General features: G+C 34.8%; 1 protein-coding gene and 1 long non-coding RNA gene across 3 annotated transcripts in view; one reads left to right on the top strand and one right to left on the bottom strand.

The window, feature by feature from the left end:
• The window catches only part of KCNT2 (potassium sodium-activated channel subfamily T member 2), a 359,762-nt gene that overhangs the window by 234,885 nt on the left and 102,495 nt on the right, over nucleotides 1–22,382 (bottom strand). For both annotated transcript variants that reach the window (XM_049634538.1, XM_049634537.1), the window contains exons 2-5: nucleotides 20,678–20,757; nucleotides 18,430–18,529; nucleotides 8,630–8,678; nucleotides 6,120–6,179 (exon numbers count right to left, since the gene is read on the bottom strand). In XM_049634538.1, coding sequence (XP_049490495.1) covers nucleotides 6,120–6,179; nucleotides 8,630–8,678; nucleotides 18,430–18,529; nucleotides 20,678–20,757 — 289 coding nt within the window. The remainder of the gene's footprint in view (nucleotides 1–6,119; nucleotides 6,180–8,629; nucleotides 8,679–18,429; nucleotides 18,530–20,677; nucleotides 20,758–22,382) is intronic.
• Nucleotides 1–22,382, top strand: part of LOC125925495 (uncharacterized) — a 36,127-nt gene that overhangs the window by 9,608 nt on the left and 4,137 nt on the right. The window lies entirely within an intron of this gene.

Genomic DNA, 22,382 nt, shown 5'->3' with positions numbered 1-22,382 from the left:
AGTATTTTAAGAGTACTTGGCTACAAACCTATCTCAGGTAGTTTGGTCTGTTTCAAAGTCAACTTGTTTTCAATAATAAACCAATGACTTCCAAAGCTGTATCTCTAGCCCAGATCAATATTGTATCTCTGAGATTCTGTTTCATTTCCACTATTTAAGCCACTGCTTCATACAGAAGCCTCAATGGTACCTTGTGTGTAAAATGTCTAGAAGTAAAATTTATGATTTTTGCCCTGATTGGTTCCCCAGTAACACAAACGAAAAATCCTGGAGAAACGATTAACATCTTCCTTCCCCCAATCTACCTAAGTATAATTGGTCAATAAGATCTCCTGATTCATAAATAGATACTAAGTTTGCTTAGTTCTTATTCTAACTCATTCCCCCTCTTTGATCTGGTTGAGGCTCCTAGCTGGTCTCCTTCCCTTCATTCTTGTCCCATTCCGATTCACCTACCACATTACCTAGATTATTTTTCTAAAGGCACACCTAATGTGCCAATCCCCTGAAAATGAATAATCTTCCCTCCAAGGCTAATTTTCATGATCTAAAATTATACAGTGAGGCAATATACTCATTGCTAAAAATAATGCATGTCTTTTTATTGTATTTACTAGGTTTAATTCTAAGATCTCAGGTTTTCTCCTGAACTGAGAGATATATGAATAAATATCTCCCCTAAAATTAGCTAATGAAAAAACAATATAGAAAGTATTCCCAAGTTACACTGAGTGTTAGGGAACCTAACTATGGTTATAAAAATCCACATGATAAAAACAATTATTGTGAAAAAAATGTATCTATAGAATGACATTATGTAGAGAAGCATAAAATAAAATCCAAAATGTCCTTCAAAATTATGTTAAATACTTTTTCATTTAATCTTATTTTCACAAAGGAGGTAATAGGCATGTATTCTTCCAAAAAATAATTTATTTTATTTTATTTTTATTTTTATTTTTTAAATTAGGCTCCATGGTCAATGTGGGGCTTGAACTCATGACCCTGAGATTAAAAGTTGTACACTCTACCAACTGAGCCAGCCAGGCACACCCGCCCTCAAAAGATAACTTCTTAAAAAAAAAAAATTTTTTTTTGGAATTTTTTAACATTTTTATTCATTTTTTGAGAGATAGAGAGAGACTGTGAGCAAGACAGAGACAGAGAGAAAGGGAGACACAGAATCCAAAGTAGGCTCCAGGCTCTGAGCTGTCAGCACAGGGCCCATTGCAGAGCTTGAACCCACGAACCGTGAAATCATGACCTACGCCAAAGTCTGCCACTTAACCAACTGAGCCACCCAGGCACCCTCCAAAAAAAAATGTCTTAGGTAGCTTTCTTTATCTGTTCTAAGTGTGTAAAACTGTGTTCCTTTTATTGAAAGAATTCAGTAAAATATAAATAAACATTAATCCAACCATTCTACATTATTTGGTATGGACATCATTTTCCTTAATAAAAATGGAGGAAAATAGGTAATTTTCTAAAATTCATCAGGTTTTTATTTTTATCATAAAGGAAAATGGAAGTTTGTAACTATTTCTAAGTACCTCCAAAAAGCACTTAAAAAATTATAAGATGTATGGTAATTAAATCGTTAGCCCAGCATATACCAAGAGACTTTTTAAAAACACTTTCTTCTTCAATATTAACAATACCTATATTTAAAATACATAACTAAAAAGGCTGTTAACTTATCTTCCTTCGATGAAATTAAAATAGTGTAGTAATCCTATGGTAGCCTTATTTTGTATTTCTAAATGTAAACTGAACAATATTTAGATTTACCATTTCCATGGTATTGTAAGCAGAATCATCAGCATCTAAAAGTCCTTTCCTTTGTCCAACCCTTTGTTCCTGACCAAAAAGGAGCTCATCATGGTGTGACAATCTCAAACCATTGTTCTTCATCAAGTGATTATAGAAAAAAGAACTGCAGATTTAATACAAGTCTTCTAGGTATGTTGGATTTTTGTTTGCAGAATTTTGGAAATTATGCTGGAGTTTGTTTTCATTTCCTTATGATTTAATGAATGTGTATGTATAAATAGAGTTCTATTTTGAAGGCAGTTGATAAAGACATAGAGGGTATTTATGGTAACAGAAGAATAAGAACTTTACTGCTGGGAGATCCTGGGGCTGTTCTGCCAAGTAGCTATAAACATGAATGGGATGATGTTTAAGCACAGACCTGCACTTCTGTAGGATAGAGGACAAAATAAGGTGATGTCAGGGACTTTTAAAATTATCCACTAACCTCAACATACACTTTGTTTTTAAAAAAACTGCAGTCTTGGGGCGCCTGGGTGGCTCAGTCGGTTAAGTGGCCGACTTCGGCTCAGGTCATGATCTCACGGTCCGTGAGTTGGAGCCCCGCATCGGGCTCTGGGCTGACAGCTCAGAGCCTGGAGCCTGTTTCAGATTCTGTGTCTCCCTCTCTCTGACCCTCCCCCGTTCATGCTCTGTCTCTCTCTGTCTCAAAAATAAATAAATGTTAAAAAAAAAGAAAAGAAAAAGAAAAAACTGCAGTCTCCATAATACTTTAAACTATTTTAATTGTTAAGGATTAAGTCGTGTTTATTTTAGAATGCTTAATTTCAAGAATTATAAAGTGCTTACAGAATACTATATTAAGTTTATTTTTAAATACTATATGTGCACATGTATATTATCTATAAATATTCACATTATCTGCATATATAGAAGTAAAGAAATTTTAGAAAAATAAATATTGATTTGCTATTAATAGATATTTGAGAATGTAACATATCCCAGAACAATATTGGGAATATGTACACTTCTAAGGCAACATCTATTTCTGCCTACCTGTCTATAATTTTTCTTAAAAATCTAATTTGAGAGGAGGAACTCAATTGAGATTCTGCTATCCAAATTTGCCTTAGTTATAGGCCATAAACAGTTACCAATTATAGTTACCAAACAGTTAATTAACTCATTTCACATATTTTATCCAACAGCCTGTTGGTGGGGTAAAAAGAGTCCATGAGTTTGACTGAATTTATGAGAGGAAAAAGGAGGTAGTTAATAGAAACCTGTCCTTCCAATATCACGTAACTCCTTTTTATCCTTTGCTTCTTTGAAACACACAAAACTCAACTACCATCTACCTCTCCACCATCTAAGCCATTAGTGTTTATGAAGGTCAGAAGGGAAATATTATATATCATCTAGTTCTTATAATGCCACTAGGTCTCATAATGCTTTGCTCTCATCTTATAAATGGCAGGAATTAATTAATTACACATGTCAACATCATATGATTATAATGGAAAATTATCTTGAATCTGTTTGTGTTTTTTAAATGACTTTTTAGATTAGGGCTAAGAGTTTCATTAAGCACCAAAGTTAATTTCATGTTACCTTTTGGCTAGAATTTAGAGAAAATACATTCACAAATGTAGATTAATATTTTAGCCAGTTATATATCTGTACACACTCTAGAACCAGTGGAAGAGGTTTAATACATTTACCAAAAACACCCATGTGCCTAATTTTTCAGCATGTCATTTTTTGTATATTACATTCGACTTTCATCACGTACTTGAATAATAAGTAACTTCGGAGATACAATCTTGGATATTAATTCACTTGATTTGTATTTTGCTCTTCTAGGTATACAAAATCCAGATTTTTCAATCAGTATATGTTTCTAGAGCACCTATTTTGACAAAAAGATATATTTATAAGCCATTAAAAGATCTTCCTCAACATCTTAGTCTAAACAATTCATCATTGAGTGAGTAATTAGGTTATTTAAGGATGAGCGACTACCTACATGTAAGGTCTCTCAGGTTCCCTTCTCTAGCTTCAAAATATTTTTTCGTGCATCATTTTCCATTTTCTGTGCTCTCAGAAAAGAATGGAATGTATCCAAAGTGAATCAGTAGACCTCAGGTTCCTAATCCAGCTTATTCTTACTTTGCATGAAACTTGCTTTGTCTATCATTTTTTTCTGGTCCCCTCTACCTACTTTCTCTAAATGATACAGATTTTTTTCCGTCACTGGCAATCTTCTCTGCCTCATTTGACCACTTCTAGGGAGCTCCTACCCCAATCAACATTCTTCATTTAATGCTTTTTACTCTCAATTGTACAACCCTGAAATTTTTTCCTACAGGTGAATAGCAAATGATTTTCTAAACTGTAAATCCAATGACCTTTTCTCAAACTTCTTACTAAACTTGTAATTCCAATGCTTTCAGAGAACACTTTTCTTCCTTAGAATTTCTAACACCCAATTTTTTCTCACAAATACTAAATCAACCCATCTATATTTTTTGGAAAGCACACATTCTTTTTTTTTTTTTCTATACTTTCTAATTCACCAATCTCACCTCATCAGATATCAGCATTATTTTCTTCAGATGGAGTTAAGGATAATATTTTTTAATAAAGCCACAGGAAAAGGTGAGTTTGTAAAGGTATCTTGCTCGAAATTTAGGATTAAAAGTAGTCTAACAAATGTTATCTTTAAAATCCTATGTCTTAAAAAGTGAGAAAGCAGTTGATATGGTACATAAGAGTTCCCCCAAAACATAACCTTTAGTAGTACACTTGATGATACAGTACATGCAGAAAATGTGAACTGAAGGTTAGTGATGAGTATGACAGCCATTCTGAAGTCTTTCTGCCTTTCTTGTCTATGTCTCCGTCTTCCCTGATTATTCTGTTCTTCTTCCAGCAACCACGGTGTAAGCATCTCCATCAAATGAGCCTTAGCTTCTCCCTCATTATTATCCCATACTTAATAAACTCGTATGCTTCCTCCACTATCTCTGTGAAAATGACTTCCACATCTTAAATCTCTATGTTCCAGATTCTCATTTTTAGTTGAGAATGACTACCTATTTGTCCATGATCACCTCAAATTCATCATTTCCAAAATGATTGTCATTATTCCATCTATCTTGACCCCAATCTGATTTTTTTCTTGATGTAATTTTTCTTAGTTTTACTGCCATGTTCCCAGCCATTTGAGTTTAAAATATGTTAAAGCGATATGTGACTTTATCTTTTCCTCCACTTTTTCAATCAAACAGATGATGATTTCTTTAGTTTCTACCTTTATGTTTCATCTTATGTCACCTCTATTTCTTTCACCCAGCTAAAACCTCACTCCCAGTCTTCCTTTCTGCAATCGTGTCTTAATTGAGCACATGGCCTTAGTGCGATGTCTCTCTGAACTGTGCTGCACAGATGTTCCGAACTAATACTCCTAAAACTTAATTACAATTACAGAACTCTCATGCTCAACATCCTCCATCAAATTCCCATTATATGTTGCCATACAAGGCCCTCACAATATTGTGCCAAATTTTTCCAACCAATATTTTCCCAAATGTCCCAAAATTCTGCCCAAACTTATTTATTCTTCTTCCAATTTTATATGCACATTACTTCTTTTATGCCTTTGCTAATTCTATAAATCCTTAGTGTCTTGCCTTTTCATCTTTCCTTATTGGAATCACTGATTCAAGGACTCTGCTTAAATCAGTCAAGTATTTTCTTTTCATCCTATGATATGCCATCTCTCTATCCCCATAGGACTTTATTTGCACCTCACTGAAAGTACCTCGTATTCTGTTTTGTATTATTATTGTCTGTATAATTTTCTCCTATATATCCCCCTTTCTAGATGGAAACTCAATGAGAGAAGAACAATGCACAGGATAGAGCTCTTCACCAAATAAGTATTTGTTAAATTGTTTCAGCCAAACAAACCTTCACCAAAAATGAAGAGAAATCATTAAAATAATTCCTAACAGACATGTTTTTGCTCCCTCAATATTTTTTATACAGATGAGGAAAAGAGATTAGGAACAATTAAAAGCCAACCCATTCCATTTGCTTGCCTCATATGAGCATGTATATAATAGGTAATTAGCCCACAGGAATTAGTGAAATATTTTCAAGCCACCAAGGAAAACATTACTATATAACTACAGATTCTTATCACATACTACAGCAGCCCAAAATAATTACAGAGGCTTAAGGAGAACTTGCTTTATCCCCAGGGTACAAATTATAAATAAAGGAATACTGGGTAAATGCTAGTAATGTGTTCTATCAAAAGAAAACTTCTAATTAAAATAACTTACCTTATAACTGAGATAACCAAGTAGTATTGTTTCAAATAGACTTATCAATGCCACTGAAACCTGGAAAAAAAAAGTACTTTAATGAGAAAATGCAACAGAATTAAATATATATATTTATGATTGTAGTACTTACCTTACAAATATTTGCATATATGCATATGTATCTGTATACACATATTTGTAGAATATCCAGATATAGATGTAAGGAGGTATTATGTGGCACTTTAACTTCCATAGACACGTGAGGTTGCAAACTATTCCCAGCACTACAAGCTTAGTGTTATAGTTTCTAATACTCCTGAATAAATACTTATTGTTTATCTCAAATATGAATGTGGAATTAGAAGAGTCAGGCTAGCTGGAGCTTGCATGATCTGTAAAGAATAGTTCTTTTGTGTATGTTCTTAATATGCACAATCACACACAACTGCCCCGCCACAACCACCACCCTCTCCCAACAAGACTTAGATCACCTCTAGGACATCTACCAAAAATATTCCTTTCAGAAAATAAAAAGAATATAAGCTTTGAGTTGAGTGATACATTCTATCCTATCACCCACCAAATGAAAGAGTAGCATCCTTGAACACTAAACAAAATACTCCCATGTGAACACTTCAAGGTACTTTCAGATTTTATTTAAATGAACTTTCTAACCAATTCTCCTTTCACAGCTGGAAGAACATATCCTACACCCTCCTAGACAAGTTTCCATCTTTATCTACATTCGCTGTTCTGTGTACAGTTTCCGCTGCTGAACTACCAAAAGCTATGATTGCACAACAGGAAAAGTAACTGTAAAAGATATCCAAATGATTTTGTATTAAATACTCTCAGCACTTTGGGCTACATGAATAGAAGAAAATACGCAAGCATAAACAAGAAATGACTCCGAGAACAAATATGTTTGTTTATACACTTTTGAGATTTCAGACAATCTACATAAGAAAGGCAGATACCCTGGAGTTTTAAATTTTAACTCCTGTTGGAATGAAAACTTTGATTTAAGTGAATATCAAAACAAAAGAACAAAAAAAAAAGCATGTGAATGAATGGCAATATAAGTAAATTATGTTCAGAAGTACATATGGTAGCCAGGCACTGCTCTGACGTTACATGCACGTCTCATAGATTTTCCCTACTAGTCCTTTAAATCGTAATCATCCGTGCTTTTTCCTATATGCAGTGCTAGAAGATCCCTACAACATTTGTGGCATGACTACTCAAAATCCTATTTGAAAATGAGCATTATCATTATTGTAAAATATCACTATTAGATAAAAGCAATCTGAATAGATCAAAATGTATTTCAAGGCCATATACGACTACCCTCAAAAATATTCACTTACTTTAAATGTGCTTCTCACTGAAGGATAATATAGGAATCAAGCTAGAGATTAATAGACTGCATTTTTAGTAAACACTTAAATATTTGAAAGGGTATTTGTAATTAATGACATTGCAATGCAAATCAGTGTAAAAAAACCATGAAATGCAACTTGACTTCAAAAAAGTATGAAATATCTAGACACAGTAAAAATGTGATTTCATAGTTATGATCACAATGCATACATCATTAAAATAATTCATCATAAACTTTAAACTTTAAAATGTACAGACTTTACAATCCTCATGACTAAAAGACAAAGCGAACATTTGATTTTAACATATTTTAAAGGTTGTTTATAAACAGTGAGTTTTAGAGTCTTTCCATTACTTCCAGACTCAACTGTCTTCCAATCTGTAATTTTTTACCATTTTATCTACCCTTTGGATAACTTTCACAGTTGAAAAATAACAGAAAATAAAAAGTATGTGTAGGAGAGAGACAGGAGTAGAGGAGATGGGAACTTACAAAGTTTGCTGGGCATAAAATTCAATAGAACAAGGAACAAAGCAGAGATACACAGGACTCTAGGGAACAATGCAGCAACATAATTCAGACATGCTGTTCCCTCTCATATTTTCTGACTCTTTCTTCAGGACCCCTTTTATGCCAGAAATATACTTTTTGTTTTATTTACAAAATTATCTGTTTAGGGACCAAGCTCTTGCAATTGGTAATATGAGCCATTCATTCATTTGTTTATTCATTTAATAATTATTTATTGAGATTCTGCCATGTTCCAGACACTACGGATATAAAGTAGAAGAGCAAACATGGTTATGAGATTCTGATTACTTTTTCAAGGATTATATAAGGTGAATACCTAAAGTAGTTTGGGGAACTTGTGGTGCCTTAACACACTCCTTTACTCTGGTTTTCTCCATGCCCTCAAAACCTTTTTCTAAAGTCAAATCCTGATCAGAAGGGAATTCTCAAAAGGTAGAATGCAGGGCTCAGGCAAACAGAGATAGAAATAAAATTGTTTGTCTAAGATGTGCATCAAGATTAAGCAAGCAATAAAGCAAATTCATTTCTCTTATCAACAGTTTTCTCTCCAATAGTATTTCTCTGTGAAATATGATTAAATCCAGAAATATAGGGATAAAACAAAATTGTACATAACCTGTAAGCCCCATAAAGGTAGACTTCTGTTCACCCAAAAGATATGAGACCTATAAAAAAATGATGAGATATTAATTTTTACAAACATGAAAAATGCATTCATTTTAAATTTTCAATTGAAGTTGGAGATATTTAAATAATGCTTCACTAAAAGACAATAAAATATCAAAATTAAAATTAGAAAAACTTTATACTGTTTCAGTTTTCATTTTGATAATATTCACTTCTATTCCAGAAATCGAAAAATGGTTTATTTCTTATAAAGCATTTCTAATTTCGCTTTCATTCGCATGTTAATATGAAAGAAAACATAATGTCCTCTTATTTAAAGAGCAATTATGGCAAGGTAGAAAAACCTCAAACCCTTTATTAGTCAAATCTCCATTGAAAAGTCACTTAAGGGTCTGCCATAAACCCTAAGATTTTGTTATATTTAACACTATTAATATTTTGACAATATAAAGTCAACAGTATCAGTAATCAGAATAAAGTAACTTACATTATAGAACACAGTTATATTTCAGATTTGGATTTGTATAAAATATTATACTACCAAAAAAGTCTGTGGCTGAGGTTAGAATAAAACCTTATGCAGGACAAAGAGCAACTATCTTTAAATATCCCCTGAAAATCATATAATCCCTGATGTTAAAAATTGTCTACGCTCTTCAGAAAACACCATACACTTCTAACGTCCCACAGATTATAATGTTTTAAGTAGGCTTCAAGCCCAACATGTGGTAGAACTCAACAACCCTGAGTCCAAGAATCACATGCTCTACCAACTGAGCCAGCCAGGTGCCCCAACCAGTTATAATTTTTAACTATACCATACTACTGCCTACATTTTTTGTGTGTGTACAGCTGATTCAAATGAAAGTCATTCACAGCAATATAATCTGCTCATGAAAAGATGAGAAGAGTTATATTATGCTGACCAAAAAATGCAAATAAACAAATAAACAAGAAACCATACAAAACAGAACAAAGCCTACTCACTCTTTATAGTTATGAAGTATTAGAGGAGTCCCATAAGATATTAAGTATATTTTTAAATCCTTTTGGTAATATGTCAAAAATAACAAAGAGCAATAAACTCTCTAAAATTCTAGTTTTAAAAAGAATTATAAACTTTAAAATACCATTCAAAGAACCTACCTACCATATTAAACTAAAGTACTCTGTTATTCCAGAAATGTCATATCTACCTGGATAACCAATATCCTCAATTGCTCCAAACCAAACCTGTGACCTTTCTCTCAAAAACTGGTCCTCTCTGGGGCGCCTGGGTGGCTCAGTTGGTTAAGCGTCAGACTTCGGCTTGGGTCATGACGTCATGGTTCATGGGTTTGAGCCCCACATCAGGCTCTGTACTGACACCTCGGAGCCTGGAGCCTGCTTCAGATTCTGTGCTCCCTCTCTCTCTACCTCTCCCCTGTTCACACCCTATCTCGCTCTCAAAAAGTTAATGAACATAAAAAAAAAACAAAAAACTGGTCCTCTCCATTTTTCACCTCTCAGCAAATGGCACGAAATTCCATTGTGCTTGGTTACCCAACAGCTTAAGCATCATCTTAGATACTTTCCTCTCCCGTATTTTCAAATACTTAATACACAAGTAATCAAAACTTCCAATTCTTTCCACATATCTGTAGAATGCATTACCTCCTTCATCTCTACTACCACAATCATCTCAATCTAAACTACCACTTTTTGGGACTCTTGCAAAAGCCTACTAACTAGGAACCTAAGCCACTTTTTGCCTTCTACATTTTTCCTCCAAATTACTACTACACAGATTCTTTCCAAATGTATTTTAGATCACATCACTCCACTATGTATTGGCACTACACTTTTGTTAAGATAAAGAACAAAACTCTAAAATGGCATTCTTAAACTTACTCAACTGTGACACGATCCTTCCGATCACACCCTTTTTTACATGAGCTCTTCCCTTATCCTAGCTCTCAGCTCAACTGTCTCAGGGAAACCTTCCTTGAGGCGGCCACTTGATCAATGTAGTCAACTAATCTCTTTGGCAACATCACTCACCACATTTCTCCTGCCATTTATGTTGGTTTTAACTTTGCATTTATTTGCAGATGTAGTTCTTTAGTAATTATCTATTCATTAAACTGCAAATTTCCCTAAGATGAAACAGTATGTCTATTTTACTCACCATTATAGTCCCAACGTCTTTATGAGTACATTTCTATAGTAAGCAAGGCATTCAATATAAACAAATTGATGGTACCATAAAAGCAAAACTACGGCTGATGAGTTCACAACACTGTCCTTGCCAAAACACATCTCTTATATTCTCAGTGACAAGATATGTAAGACCAAAGAGAGATATGGACACAGATTTCATAGATGAAAATGATGTGCCACAAAAACAACTAAAATTAAGTAAATAGCAATCTCTGGAAAATGATAAAGTAAATTGTGAATCAGAAGTTTGAGAGCATTTTCAAAGAGAAATTAATACTTAATATGGATTTACTAAAAGCTAGCTATCAAACAAATAGCATTTCCTTTGGTCCAAGATGTTGCTTTGATAGGTCCTGAAGTTTCATAGAGCATTTAAATTTAAATAAGACCTTGAAGAAAAGCCTTTTCTTAGACAAGGCTAGGTCATGTGGAGTAGGTTTCATAATCCTTAAAAAAAACATTTCTACAAAACTCTACTATATAAATTGCAGTGTAAAGTGAGATCTCCAATGAAGGTCATCTTCTCCACCAATTTACTAAGCACTAAATTGGATAAATACAAAGAAGAATAATGTATAAATTCTAGTAAAAAGCTAGTGCCCAAACTCTTCTTTATAAAGTGAATTTATCTTGAAAAAAGAATATAGGATTTAATTTGCACGTTTCTAGATCACCTCCAGAACAAAGAAGAAGTGAAAGTGAACCTGGCAATCAGACCGTATTTCCAAATGCAGCTTCAATCCCACTGACAATAAAGTACCAGGAGGAAAGAATAGCTGTACAGGAATATTTATTGTAGCATTATTTGTAGTCGGAAAGTAGCTGGAAGAGAAAGCATCCTCGTCATCAACAATAGCAAAAATAACATGAATGAGAAAAAAATCATTGAAAAAATGATGTATACAATATTGTCCTAACTACATCAGTATGAGCATGTTATAGGTATATGTGTTTATACAGAGAGAATTTACAAAAGATTGCTCACCAAAACACTGAAAGTACTTATTGCTAGTGTTGATATTTTAGGTAATTTCTACTTCCTTTCTTTGCAATAGGTATTCATATAGTAATAGTGTATTACTTGCCATAGGTATTCATATAGTAACAATCACGAACCAACTATAAAATCATGAAAAATAAAATAAATTTCACTTTTTTAATTATAAAAAATAAAAACAAAATTTATATGATTCAGTTATTCAGATTAAACTAAGTTTATAGATAAAATCCATGTTTGAAGCATCATTATGAAAACTGGAAGAACCAGATCAAACAATGGAAGTTACAGCAACAGTTAAATATAGAAAGTTAATGACCTGTAGCCTCAGCCACTTTTCACAGCATGCTTATTTATGGCTTCTCCAAAAGGTAAGAAAATAGCTGCTAAAAATGTCTGATAAGCTTTGGCAGCTGAGGCAGAAGTCCAGGGTTGAATATGTTAACCAGAAGAATAAAGCATTTGTTAAGCACAGGAAAGTAATAGGGTCAATAGGTGGGGCATAATTCATATGAAAGGACCCTGTGACTCACAAACTTGAGATGAACGCAGATTGATAGCTTTCCAAGACAACAGATACAAGCTTCTATTAACATAAGTATAGTACCCGCAACCAGGGTGGAAACGATAAACCGCTCCTAATCATAACAAATACTGAGAACTGAGTACTAGGTATGGTATATAGGCTCACATCTCAACGACATACAAAATTTAGTGCATGTCTGAAACCAAGGAGACCAGGATACTGACACATAGTAGAGTCTTGACAATATATCAGGGAGATTTTTCAAAAGCTGATTCCTTTCAAAACACTAGATGTATTCATACCAGGCTACACAGCCTATCCTTAGGGTGTTAGAGGGAGGACTAAATGCTAACTCTTTGAGAGATTGGACTTTTAAGAGTTTTTCCATTACATATGCACTGGCTTAGGCTTTCTATCAACATTCCTCTCCCCTCTCCATGGTATAGAGTTGAGTGCAAAAAGCCACTCTTGACCCAAAGGGTACATTTCTCAACCTTTCAGTGAGAGTATGGTGATATCACTGATTCTCACCTGAGATATGAGAATAAAATACAAGTAAAAGTGATGTTTGTCATTTGTTCCAAAGTAATTTCAAGAAGTGTATATATACCTTCTCCATGCTTTCTTTACCTTTCCGAAAACCATAGAGGATTCTTAGGTCCCAGCATATAGACACAAAATAAAACTGGTCTGCATACATAATAATGTACTTACATGTTATAGAGCATGCGCGTGTGTGCGTGTGTGGGTGTGTGTGTGTGTATGCGTGAATCAGTGGAGAAAATATCTACACTAAAAGCACCAGCAGTAGACTCTACTAAACAAAAAAAAATCTTTTAAATTTTTGGTATATATGTTGGAGCACTTGGTGCTAACTTTAATCTCTACTGCAACTAATATACATGAGAGAAGAAAAGGTCTACATTATGACATTCCTTCCTACTGGACATCACATATTTGAAAGATACTGTCAAAATTTTATTTCTCCTTTTAATAACTGTTACCCTAAAGAAGAAATAATCTTTAAAATGTGAATGTCACTTAAACACATTTGTTGCTCTGTTAGGCACTGATTGTCAATGTAAATCCAAATACTATAAAGTATGAGCACATTCATGTACTTCTTACCTCTGTGTCTATCCCTTGATATTAAAAACTAATAATCACTTCCACAATTTTTAAAATGGAAGAGGATGCATTGGTTTTGACACACAATGAAGAACTGTTAAGCACCAGCAGGCAATGAGTCAATGCTGATGGCTCATGTCTCAATGAAATTCATAAACTGCATGGTGGAGGTGTGTTTCCTCTGCTAATGCTTTTAAATCATTTACTACAAACTGTGTGGACGTCACAGTTTGTCACTTGTACAATTTCATACAATAACAATAACACTTTTTCATATCTTCAGTTTGTCCATACTTGCAACATGTTTATATCAATTTTCGCTCTGAAGAGATTTAAAAATAAAGCAAAGCAGCACAAAATATCCACAGCTTTATTATGTCAGAAACTCTAATTAAATAAATCTCTTTGCTGAATTAGCCTCATTATTTTAAAGTAGAGTCTGTGCCCATAAAGGCCACTTCTGTTTTTCATTAACCAATACTGCACTGACAATGGGAACTGAACGGAACATTGTATTCAAAATGGAGCCATAAGTTATGTTGTTATGTTTTTTAATTGCAGTAATCTGGTTTTTCAAATGTATATCCTCTATAATTATGGCTAAATATTCTCAGTAATATGACAGAGAAGTTAATTGTAGGAAACTTTGTTCCTCTTAATGTTTTTCAAATAATATAATTTTACTCTGCCATCATTCCCCAATGCCCTCTCACCCTTAGAGAGATTCTATCATGCCTAATTTTATGATTTTCAGATCACTCTAATGTACATTTTATTTATAAATCACCAAATTTTAAGAACTATTGTAGTGTGCGTTTAGAAAGAAGTGTAGTGTGAACCATTTTTAATAATACATAGACAGAAAAATGTAATAAATGTAATATTCACTGCCATCTCTAGCCAGTGGCCCTTAATCATCTTGACTGTGCAACACTATCAATAAAACTGTTGAACATAATTCCATTATTTCAACAACATTCCCTGACCCACCAAGTCTTACACTAAATATGAGAGCTACAGAGGCAAGTAGAACATGGTCCTTGCCCTCCATAAGCAAACACAGAGAACATAGGCAACATGTTAAGTGTTGGGACAGAAGTAGGGTGGGGGTGGGGGTGGTAGCGGGAGGCTCAGAGAATCCCTAGAAGCCACTCCAAACCCAGAGTAAAATTGGGCTATAGATCATGATGTCAGGTAGGAATTTCAGATTAGGTGTTACCCAAGATTGTTACCCTGAAGGTCCACAAATCCTGACCCAAGTTAAAAAGGAGTAGGTAGTGATGTGGGAAACAAAGGCAGAAGGAAATGGCAGATCAAATTAAATTTCCTCATAACCTGCAGCCCATTGACAAACACTTGAGGCAAGCAGAGCAAAGTTTCTCCAGGAACTCCCTACCATTTTAATGCTAATGTTTTGCTAGAGGGAAAAACCTTAGCTAGACCATAGCTAGGCCTCCAGTATCCTGTGGGTCTTTTTTAGCATGTGAAAATCTCATTGGAAACTTCCCCTGGACTTTACCTCCCCCAACTCCAGAGTATACAACCAGTCTCTCCTCATGGTCCCAGGGCAGTTCTTTCTGCCCACAGGTCCTGTCCCTGCTTTAACAAAATCACCTTTTCGCACCAAAGACATCTTCAAGAATTCTTTCTTGGCTGTTGGCTCCGGACCCCCTGAACCCCACTATCACCCCAAAACCTATCAGGTAGGGAAGCTAGGAATGGGAAACAGAAGTCCAAGAAGACAAAGCAGAATATGCAAAGGCTCAGAGACAAAGGAGAACAGAGTATGTATAAGTGGCTTGAGGTAGGTGAGCTTGGCTGGATAGGAGGTGAGGTGAGGTAAGCAAAGGTCAGATTATAAAGGACCTTCATTTATTCAGTTATTCACTCACTCGTTTAATAACTAACCACTGGTTGCCTGGGGGGCTCAGTTGGTTAAACATCTGACTCTTGATTTCAACTCTCATGGTTCATGAGTTTCAGCCCCCACCCCCTCCCCGTCTAGCTCTGCACTGATAGTGTGGAGCCTGCTTAGGATTCTCTCCCTCTCTCTCTCTGCCCCTCCCCTGCTCACACATGCTCGCTAGCTCTCTCTCTCTCTCAAAGGTAAATAAATAAATTTTTAAAAACAAATAAATAACTATTGAGAGTCAAATTTTTTCTGAGGATTCAGACAATAATCGATGCCCTCATGGAAGAGCCACAGCAATTCATGTGGAATACACAGGAAACAAAACAAGTATACTACTTATAACATATGAAAGAGATAAAGGCAGTGGAGAAAAGTTAAAAGGGAAAAGAAAAAAGTATTTGAGGGAGTCTTGTGAGGAGAATACAATTTTAAACAGGATATTTAGGTAAAGCTTCACTGAAAATACAATTTTGAGTAAAGATCTGAGGAAGTGTGCCTTATGTTATCTGATGGAAGAGAACTCCAGACAGAGGGAACAGCAGGTATGAAGGCCTAAGCCAGCTCTGTGGCTGGTATGATCCAGAAACAGAGAAGAGGCCAATGTGACTGGAACAAAATGGGTGGAGGAGGAGGAGGAGGAGGAGGTGAAGTTACAGGGAAGCCATGGGAAGCACCTCAGCATTCAGAGCACAGCCATGTCAAGATCTGACTTAGAACTTAAAGAAACACTGGCTGCTATATTAAGAATAAACCAAAGAGGAGCAAAGGCACAATTAGCAGAACTAATTAGGAGGGCTACTGCAGTACTCAGGTGACAGAAGGTGGCCTGTGCCAGGATGGCAGCCTTGAGAAGTGATTCTATGCTGGATATATCTTGAAAATAGAAATGACAGAATTTTCTAAGGGGTTTGCATATGCTGCAGAGTGTGAGACCAAAAGAGAAGTTAAGAATAACTCTAAAGCATTTGGCCTGAGCAACTGTTAGGTTGGAATTTGGTTCTGCTGAAATGTGGAAGGCTGAGAGTGGGGCAGGGCTAGGGGAAGGATGGCACTGTCACATGTTGAGATGTGGAAAAGCACAGAAGAAGCCAATTGGAACACGGCAACTTCGAAATGCCTATTAAACATCCAAGTAGAGAGGATGAATATGCAGTTCAAAAGGGGGGGAGAGGGGCGCCTGGGTGGCTCAGTCGGTTAAGCAGCCGACTTCAGCTCAGGTAACGATCTCATGGTCCGTGAGTTCGAGCCCCGCATCGGGCTCTGTGCTGATGGCTCAGAGCCTGGAGCCTGCTTCCGATTCTGTGTCTCCCTCTCTCTCTCTGCCCCTCCCCCATTCATGCTCTGTCTCTCTCTGTCTCAAAAATAAATAAAAACATTAAAAAAAAAAAAAAAGGGGGGGGGAGAGTAGGGGTGGGCGACCAGGGCAGGGACCGGGAAGGTGCTGGCTTCTGGGGTCAATGACTTAACCATGGATAAAGGCAGAAAAATATTAGTGCTGAAGGCCACAAAGCGAAGGGCAAATATAAGAACATTTCTGCTTCTCTGTATGTCAGGTGGGAATAATAAGATTAAGTGCATATTGAAGGTAGTAACATAAATAAAACAATTAGACCAATGCCAGAAAAGAGCAAGAACTCCAAAATACACAGCCATTCACAGGCTGAAAAGTCCCTGAGGGTAGAGAATGTTGTATCCTGAGTCACAGAAATATAAACACATGCCAAGTATTCAATAAAGATATAGTGGAATAGCCATAATTATATTTCATTAAGTAAATTAAAATTGTACAAAGAATTATCACATAAATTGTTACATAGGAAAATTTCAGTTGTTCATCTTTAATCCTTTAATAAATACAGAATAATTTTCACTGTCTACACAAGCTGAGGAGTAACCGATTCATTTAAATGCATAATATATCATCACTTCCCATTTTATTTTGATCTTTTGTATTTCTCAATTTTATTAGGGTGAACCTCCACATGAAAAACAATTGTACAAAAGTTAACCACCAAATTTGTTTTCTGCTTTGAAAACTATTTAAATTTAGTAGGTTGGACAGGAGACCATGATGGTGATGAGTTAAAAATTATTCATGCTATTACACAGACAGTTCCTTTCCCTACTACTTCTAGTGAAGGATAGAGCCTAAAAAGGGAAGTCTATAAATGAACAGAAATGCAATTTAATAAAAGCAACATGATAATGAATGGAAAAATAAGTTAAAATAAGTCAATAAGTCGTTTAACTCAAATAAGATAAAGAGCTACACAAGCTAAATCTGAGACTTAGTAATGCATCCCAGTATATGCTGGAGTGCTTCAAAAGTCACTAGATCTTTGTTGTTGTTTCGGGTTTTTTGGGTTTTTTGGTTTGTTTGTTTTTCGATTCCACTGACAAATGAAATCATACAGTATTTCCAGTTTTCTAATTTATTTCACTTAACATAATGCCCTCAAGGAATCTTTAAAAAGAAAAGGTAACACCTGATAGAACTGAAAATACTTACATAGCTGGCATACAAAAGAGTATACCTTTTTGGAGTATATGTAAATCAAGAAGAGAGAGGTATATGGGTCTTTAAAGAGACTAACTCTATATTAAGCAATTACTTAAGAGTACTTTGGTTAGCAATAGAAATTATATGGGTGGGTATCCAGTATTAGCTTTGATAAATAGATAATAAAAGAAGAGATGTTTACTTTTCTTTAAAGAATGTTTTTTTCTTTTCTTTTCTTTTTTGAGCTTATTTATTTAAGTAATCACTACACCCAACAGGGGGCTCAAACTCATGAAGCCAAGATGAGCACACTCTTCTGACTGAGCCAGTCAGGCACCCGAAGAAGAAATGTTTAAAAAAGAACCTACAACGATTATATTCATGTATTAACTGAAAGCCAGATCAACTTAATTGTGACAAATACCTAAAACATCCTTAAGAAAATAAATTCCACAGAACACCCTTCAAAATTATACTACAATTCAAAATAATCGAAAGAATGTTGTTGAAGTTCAAAGACATCTTACCATTCATTTCCTTGTGAAGGGTTTTCTAGTAGCACTCGGATTATGTATAATAAACAGCTTAATAATTTGAGAGAAAAATTGAATAGACGAATTCTTAGACCTTTAAACAAACAACAAAAATTTAATTTTCATGTTAACTTAGTTCACGAAAGTCTAAAAAAATTGCCACAAATAACAACTTTAAATGTAGCACTTATTGTATTTAAAAACTCTTTAAATTTTAGACATCTGAATTTTAATTGGCTAAATATTGGGAAAAAAATGTGAGATTGACAGACTGCATGCACTGCAAATGGCCGCAAATATTACACCCAAGAATAAATCTTGGTTTGAGCACTGAGAAGCCACAAAAATCATGATTGGTTCAGATATGCTCAGAAGTGTAAGTATTTTTTATATCCATGAATTTTGGAATAAATTTTAGCTAGCTAGAAAATCTAGCTGCTTACAAATCCACCAGATAAGTTATACATCCTTTACTTTCAGAACACCTTGTAGATTTTATTGTAAAGAAATTATAATCATGTATATAATTATATATTATACACTCAGTAATTACATAATTATAGAAGAATCATAATAGCATTTGCTGGAAAATACATATACATTCACACACATTTTAGTTCTATCAGTTGAAACTTACTTTTTCCTTTAGGTTAAGTACTAATGCAATCTTAGATAATTGGGGGGTATTAAGACTGTCATATATGTATCTGTGAAACTGTGTAAGTCACAGTTATGAGGCTTATAATACTTAGTGATGAAGAAGAACAATTAACATTAAGCAAAATATGCTTAAAGTCTGATTAATAGAAACATTACCGTTCCTGCAATTATCAGGCGGTATCTGATTCATGCATTATGAATAAAATTTTGAGAAAGGTCTTCTTATAATTATTATTTAATAAAATCTGCAAGTGAAATGTCATTTTTTTTCTCTGCTATATGTGAGTGTACTTGAGGTAACATTTCTTAACAGTAAAAGATTAATGCCTATTAATTTTGTAATTTTCCTAGGCTTCCTTATTAAAATGGCAGGTACACTTTTTACGGGTTAACTTCTTTATAAAGTCTTTTAAACTATTAATGAAATTGCCCTGGTTTTATAGAACTGGTCTCCTCAAAAGACTGCTTAATCAAAGTTGGCTGCTGGTAAAGTATTCAAATAACGCATCTATATTTTCTGGCCTGGAGAGATAGAATTATTAGCATTAAGATCAAGAAGACCTTCTATTCAAATGATATGGCCCCATTAGTTTACATCTATTGGTAGGACTTCCTTGGAAATTCTAAACAACCAGGTTAGAGAGGCATTAGCTATTCTTAGCCTTACCTTTGCAGCTAAGTTGCCATTAAGAATCTCTAAGCAGTGTGCCTTACAGTCTGAAATATTCCTTAGAGTCAGTATTTTGATAACTTCCAACAACGCAGGCTTTTCTCTTTGAACCCTATAAGGGCACAACTTAATCGAGACCACCCAAAGAAGATTCCAAGATCAAAATTCAGAAAGAACAAAGTCTACACCACTTTCCAATAGTAGACCTTTCTACTATTTGTTGACATTTTAAGCAATAATCATATGAAAAATTGCATCCTGACTCATTATTTTTGGCTTTTTAAAAATATGTGGTATTACAGGGAGGCAACAGGTGTCATTGACCCATCAGCCTTGAATGGTCTTAGCTCAGTAACTATGCCAATTTCATGTCTTCCTCAATTTGCAATGTTTCCCAAACTTATCTGATGAGAAGAATCAGTGGAGTATGAAACTGTGCGCTGAGCCCTACACTTCCTGATTCAAAATCTCCAGAAAAGGATGTTAGTAATCTGTACATTTCAGAAAACCCTAGATGTTTCTTATTATCAGGCATGAATGGGAAACATTAAACTCTTCCCCAGTAAATCAGACAGTTGTTCCCATTTGGTTAGAGCCTTCTCAAACCAAGTTTTACATGTGCCTCACAGTTAAAATAAGGGGACCCCTCATTTAATTATTTTCCTCACTAATCCAAATGGCTCTCTCACAAGTCTACCTACTGGTGTGGGATTTGGGGAACTGCAGGTATTCAAACACCCTAACACCACCACATGTAACATCAACAGCTTTCTGAATTTTTACTGCCTGGCAGACAAGATTATCATATTTATTCTACATAAAACATATTTTGCTAAAGGATCGCACAGCTGATTTTTTTTAGTTAAACATATGTATAAACATGTTGATGGGAGAATAAAATGAATGACTTACTTGACCTCTGGTTTTTGATAAAAAATAACTTTAGTCTCTCTTTAAATGTGTTTTCATTCATATAGAATTCAACTTGTACCCTGCAAGCAGAAGATAACAATATAATTAAAAATAATACATAAAGAATAAAATTATTTTATTTAATGCATTATAATATACTTTGAACAAATCCCTACTACAGAAAATGAAAATTGAGTAAAATACTCAATTTTTTGTAGAGAACCCGTTACTTTCCAATTCTAAACATAGTAAGTTCAAATATCTTACATATTTAATACTATTATCAGTATTGGTGGATGTAATGAGTGGTATGGATGATTCAAAACAGCAGTAATATGTGTCTTTGGAATAATTTTGAATCAATGTTTTCCCAAGTTTTTCCCGTTATTAAAATGAATTGGATGTTTGAACAGCGTCAATGCAAACTGATCCAGTTTGACCCCCACCACCCAAAGCACTGCATCAGAATCTTAAGGGCCTGGGCCAGAAAATCTATTTTTAACAAGTCCTTCCCTTCATCTTGAGCCTATATGAAACAGCACATTATGGGACATTTTACCATTTTATTTATTTATTTAGGCTCATATTAATATACACATGATCAACAAAGGGTAGTAATGACAAGTAGAATGTTAAAGTCAACATAGATACGTTATAAACCAGACAAAATAATGAAGGAACTGAATATTATATATGTGATGTATAATAAAATAACATCAACAGTCTAAAAAAATAGTAGCATGCTAATAAATACATTTGCTTTCTCCCTAACTTCCAGCAAACTTCTCTCATGTGATAAGACACAATATTTTAGGAGTGTCTGGGTGGCTCAGCCTGTTAAGGGCCCATGGCTCAGGTCATGATCTCACAGTCTGTGAGTTCAAGCCTGACATCAGGATCTGTGCTGAGGGCTCAGATCCTGGAACCTACTTCCGATTTTGTGTCTCCCTCTCTCTCTGCCCCTCCCCTGCTTGGGCTCTGTCTGTCTCTCTCTCTCTCTCTCTCAAAAATAAACATTAAAAAAAAATTTAAGACATAATTAATATTTTTTAAATATTGAGTGAAAAGAAATATCATGTTCATGATGATTTGTTAATGATCATCATTTGCAACTTTCTTAAATGGTCTCAAATACATTTATTTATTATAAGTTATGATTCCAAAACAGCTACAAACACACTTTAATGTTTACACAAACATTACACTTAATTTCATTTTTCCTAACACCACAAAATTTTGATCTTTTGTAACTGGTATTTTGAAATTTGTTTAATATTTGTTTATTTTTGAGAGAGAAAGACAGAGCATGAGCAGGGGAGGAACAGAGAGAGAGGGAGACGCAGAATCCGAAGCAGGCTCCAGGCTCTGAGCTGTCAGCACAGAGCCTGACGTGGGGCTTGAACGCATGAACCATGAGATCATGACCTGAGCTGAAGTTGGACACTTAACCGACTGAGCCACCCCATGGCTCATGGGGTGCCCCATGAACCCCATGTAACATGGTGCATGGTGTACATGGTGCCCCATGTAACTGGTATTTTGTAACTCTTAATTCCCTTCACCTATTTTGCACCTCCCAACCGCCATCCTCTCTGGCAACCACCATTCTGTTCTCTGTATCTCTGAATTTTGTTCCATTTTGTTTGTTCATTTGTTGCATTTTTTAGATTACAAACTTAAGTGGAATTTAATGGGGATATGGTGT

This window comes from Panthera uncia, chromosome F1, assembly GCF_023721935.1.
Source record: "Panthera uncia isolate 11264 chromosome F1, Puncia_PCG_1.0, whole genome shotgun sequence".
NCBI lineage: Eukaryota > Metazoa > Chordata > Mammalia > Carnivora > Felidae > Panthera > Panthera uncia.
Note: the sequence above shows the minus strand (reverse complement) of the source record. Positions and strands in the feature narration are given on the sequence as shown.